At 34.2% G+C, this 4,584-nt stretch overlaps 1 protein-coding gene across 1 annotated transcript in view; it reads right to left on the reverse strand.

Moving 5' to 3' along the window:
• Window positions 1-3,960: 3,960 nt before the first annotated feature.
• The window catches only part of NAALADL2 (N-acetylated alpha-linked acidic dipeptidase like 2), a 1,092,303-nt gene continuing 1,091,679 nt past the window's right edge, over window positions 3,961-4,584 (reverse strand). Inside the window, exon 14 of the mRNA XM_007948094.2 lies at window positions 3,961-4,159. Coding sequence (XP_007946285.2) covers window positions 3,961-4,159 — 199 coding nt within the window. The remainder of the gene's footprint in view (window positions 4,160-4,584) is intronic.

The raw sequence follows: 4,584 nt of genomic DNA on the forward strand, positions 1-4,584 counted from the left end.
GATTCAACATTACTCACTGCCTTTGAGTCAGATCCAACTCACAGTGACCCCTTCTTGGGTTTCTGAGGCAGTATCATTACAGAAGTAGATTGCCCAACCTTCCTTCTGAGGAGTGGCTGGTGGGTTTGAACTTCCAGCCTTCTGGTTAGCAGTCAAATGGCTTAGGCACTACGCCACCATAGCTCCCAATTCAACATTAGTTAGATGGTAACACATCATTATTTATTTATTTTCATTTTGTAACAGTATCTTCCCAGAGATAGATATATAGCAACTTGCTATAGGTAGAGGAAATATGGTATATGTTCATTTTAATTAAGCAATATGTTTACTTCATTAAATAAAGCCAATTAGGTGTTCATATTTTCTAAGAATGGAATAAAACTGGTTATAAATGGGAGTATCTGCTCATTTCGGGTAAATTATATAGACATTTTGAGAAGGAAATTGTGAAGCTTTTGGCTATTTGTCTCTTTTTAACATTTGTAAATCTAGTCATCATGATATATTACAATGGTATAATTATGTGTAATGCTCTTATAAATATCTTCAAATTTACCAACATATATTTACCACTGTTGGGGTGGGTTACCATCACAAGGAATAATGTAATGTTACTCTTCAAATTCCTTCATTATACCAGTGAAGCTTCTGACTGCACACACAGTAGGACCATTTGTGCAGAAATATATTTAAGATTTCAATTATGTCACTTTTTGCAACCAAAAGATCCTTCTGATGTTATCTATAGGACAGAGTAAAGAACACAGGACTGGACATCAGAGGACAAAATACAGAAATAAATTTCAGTGATTTTTGTTACTGTGGTAACAAACTAAGTCACTCACTTAGTTTCCTCATTTTAAAAATAGCTGGAATTCAGTTAAGGAAAGGAAAAAACAAAAACAACCAACCAGACAAAAAAACATGAAAAAGTCTAGCACAGTGCCTGTAGACACAGATGTTAGCTGTACCTGATTTCTTTCCTAAGGGATGAAATGGCTCTTCTGTCTTTTAATGGTGCCATTAATAGCAAAGCTTTAGGTCCCTCTTGTATTGTGACTGTTCTATTTGTTTTGATATGTTGCCAACTAAGCTTTCACTTCTCGGAAGGAAGGTTGGACAATCTACTTTCATAGTGATACTGCCTCAGCAGCCCAAGAAGGGGTCGCTATGAGTCAGGGACGACTCAACGGCACATAGCAACAACAACAATGCTTTCACTGTACTCAGGATTAATGTAAATTAGGAATTCTGAAACTTTAGGGCACTTAAGTATCAATTGGAAATTTTACTGAAGATGATGATTTCTAAGTTTCATCTCCCTAAATCTACATTGTGAGAAACACTTAATAAATTGCTGATGTAATAGAGAACTAGTATGTCCTCTAACCAGACAAGTTTATTCGATTCTCCTTCCTGACTTCTGGTGCCATGTGGAGATGCTCTTCCCTTCCTCTCAAGTACCTAGTCTTTGCATCCTTTGCTTAGATTCCCTGGGGCAAGTCTGCTTGTCAGGTCTAGTCAGAGAATGAGCTAACCCTGAATTAAAAGCAGTACTCACAGCCCATACAGCATCTGATAGAATGGCCAGTTACAAAGAGAGCACTGGAAAAGGACACCTATATCACTACGTTCTTGGAGAGAGAGTAGGATACTGTACCAGAAAGTAGGAAAGTTTGAATCTGGTAGTGCTTTTGCCACTAAATACAGGACTATGTTCCAGTTTATTATTCATTTTGGCTTCAGTTCCTATACCTGATAAGAGTAATGATGTCTTCCCTGACTGAGAACAAGAACCTAGCGTTTCCGTAAGAATGATATATACCTCTTCTGAATCCAAATTTTCATCTTGAACTTTTACCACATTTTCCTGGGAGGATAACCATTTGTGATAGTTTATGTCCGGGCACTACTCTATACATGAAGGGTTGTGAGAAGATCAAGGTTCCCAGATGTCTCATCAAGAATTTAAATACACTAACAACTCACAGAAAACTCTTGCTATTAATTTTCTCAGGGTTTCATTTACTTGGCTCTATAGAGAGAAAACTAAAATTATACAAATTTGGAAGAACTCTGAGGTAATTATAGAAAAGCAGTAATGTTGCTAGCTAAGGGGTTTGTTGTAGTTAGTAACGTACAGCAGCTTCTGTAGAATTGTTGGACATCTGTTTTAATTATTATTTAGTTTCTTTGCATAATCTCTTAAATAGACCAATAAAAACATGTTAGTCCATAGTTAACTGAAGTTTTCAAATACCAAATACCACATAACTTAGAAATGAAGAACACAGACTTTTGAAATTTTTATCTGACCAATGTGATTAATGTAGGTATACTGTCTTTAAACAAAATGACAAAGAAGAAAAACATTATGTGTTTTCAATCTTATTGCACATTAAGGGAACACATTTATTTAGAATTTTTCTCTGAAATGTTAAACTGTAAAAGATATAGTTTATTTGTTTTAAATTCATCTTCCAATGAAGTATTGGAATGAACATGTTGCAACTTGATTAACTAGCTAAGATTATTTGGTATAAGGCATTCTATTATTTGGCCCCTCATGTATCTGTATGTGTATTTCCACCTTGATCTCTGGAGTGCAAGATGGGGCACTCATGTTAAGGTGTGCAGGAACCTAGTTGTTTAAACTTTTCCTATAGACACTCCTTATCATGGCAAATATTTTCAGGGAATCAGGTTTATTAAAAAACTAAATTGTACTCGAATTTTCCTCGAGAAAACATGTGCAACCAGGCAACTCATATGAAAAGGCTTTGTACTTGAATTATCTAGCTTATTACCTCAGTTCTCTACAAGCATGAATATTTTCTTCTTAGTCACCATTTAGGGGAAAGGGGAAAAAAAAAAATCAAAAGTTTCTTCATAAAATTAAGAGCTTACCTTTGATCAAAACAACCATTTCTTTCATAATAAGTCCTTTTTGTCAGGGGGAAATAGCACTTTGATGCTTTTTAAGATATTTTGAGTTTTCAAAGGAAAACTTTGCTACTTTCCTATGGAAATTGTATATTATTCTGTGAAAAGTTATAGCTAGAGGTTTCAGAAAAGATACAGGAAGGAAAACCAACGTGAGATGCTTTCATTTTAGAGTAACCTTTGTTTCAGTGGTTCCAGCAGAAACAACAGAAAAAAATATATATATTTTCTCCCCCATAAGGTATATATCACTCCTGAAATTCTTACAAAATAAACTGAGGCAAATAAGGGTTTTCAAAGATAGTCACCTTGTAAATTGTTAGGAAAAAATTTGCATTTAAATTGCTCTATGCAGAAACTAGGGATTTTTCCCTGGAATGTTTATGGCTTTTTCTTGTTGTTTTTGTTTTTTTTTATCATTAATACTTAAAAAATGCAATTTCATAACCAGTGTATTACTACATCTAGTTGTATGTATGAAGAACAAACACTTCATTTCATAAAATAGAAACATTCAAAGTGGTTTTGTTCAACTAATCACTGTCAGAATACTTGAATTCTTCATACTGAACACTTAATAATGAAGTTAATGTGAAGCTATATCCACTCTCCAGTTCTCTTGCAGAAATTAGGTCATTAATAACTGTAACATAGGGAATAAGTTTCGCTCCTATGTGTTATGTCCATAGGAGCAAAGATTGTCCAAAACTTCTTAGGATTTTTTTCCTAAAAAAATTTTATATATAAATACAGCAGATTTCTTCTTAATAGATAAATCTTTAGTATTATTTCTCACACCTGCTATTTCATATTCAGAGATACAGATATAAGACAAACATTAAGTGTGCAAAATGCTCCATTTAGATGTATATTAAAAAAATACAATGTAATCACACCATTAGACCTGTCAAAAAAGTCATTGGGGGAAAAGTCTTCAACGTCAGAAATTGTGGTCAGATTAGAGTTTTTGCTTGTGGAATTGTAAACAAACTTTTTAAAATGCTGAGAGTGTTCTCAATTCTTTCCAACCAGGACACTCTCAAACACATCAAGTCCTGCTTTGAAGTAAACCTGAGCTGAATTAATGCTGTTTAACACCTCTGACAGGGCTTCTTGGAGGGTCTCATTTGATGGCAGTGATTTGCAGTGCTCCCAAGCCTCCAGGAGCATGGAAAATTGGCTTGTCTTCTCATCTAGGTGGTACAGGATGTTTCTAAAAAAAAGAAGAATATGGAATGTGTCAAGGTTTTATGCACAATGCTATCTTCATATCAAACATTGGTAATGAATGTTTCCAAGAAATAGGTGCATCAAATGAATTAGGAGTAAAAACACAACACCATCACTTTTCAACCATTAATGAACAAATGGATATAGACATTACGCATCCATACTTCCCACGCTGATGAAAGAGAGAGAGAAAGGGAGAGAGTCAGACATTATGTGCTTCCTGATGATAGTGCAACATTGCCTATGAGGTAGAATGAAATAGTTTTGCTAGAAATAAATAAATATTAAAAAAAATCTGAATCTAATGAAGCCTTTAGATCTAACTATTAACAAATGTAGATTCAAAGAAATATATTACCTCTAGACCAAGGTTTCTCAATCTCATCACTACTGGTATTAAAGAAAAAT

The sequence above is a fragment of the Orycteropus afer genome, unplaced genomic scaffold (assembly GCF_000298275.1).
Source record: "Orycteropus afer afer isolate SDZICR_OR568_19922 unplaced genomic scaffold, OryAfe1.0 scaffold00202, whole genome shotgun sequence".
NCBI classification, from domain to species: Eukaryota; Metazoa; Chordata; class Mammalia; order Tubulidentata; family Orycteropodidae; genus Orycteropus; species Orycteropus afer.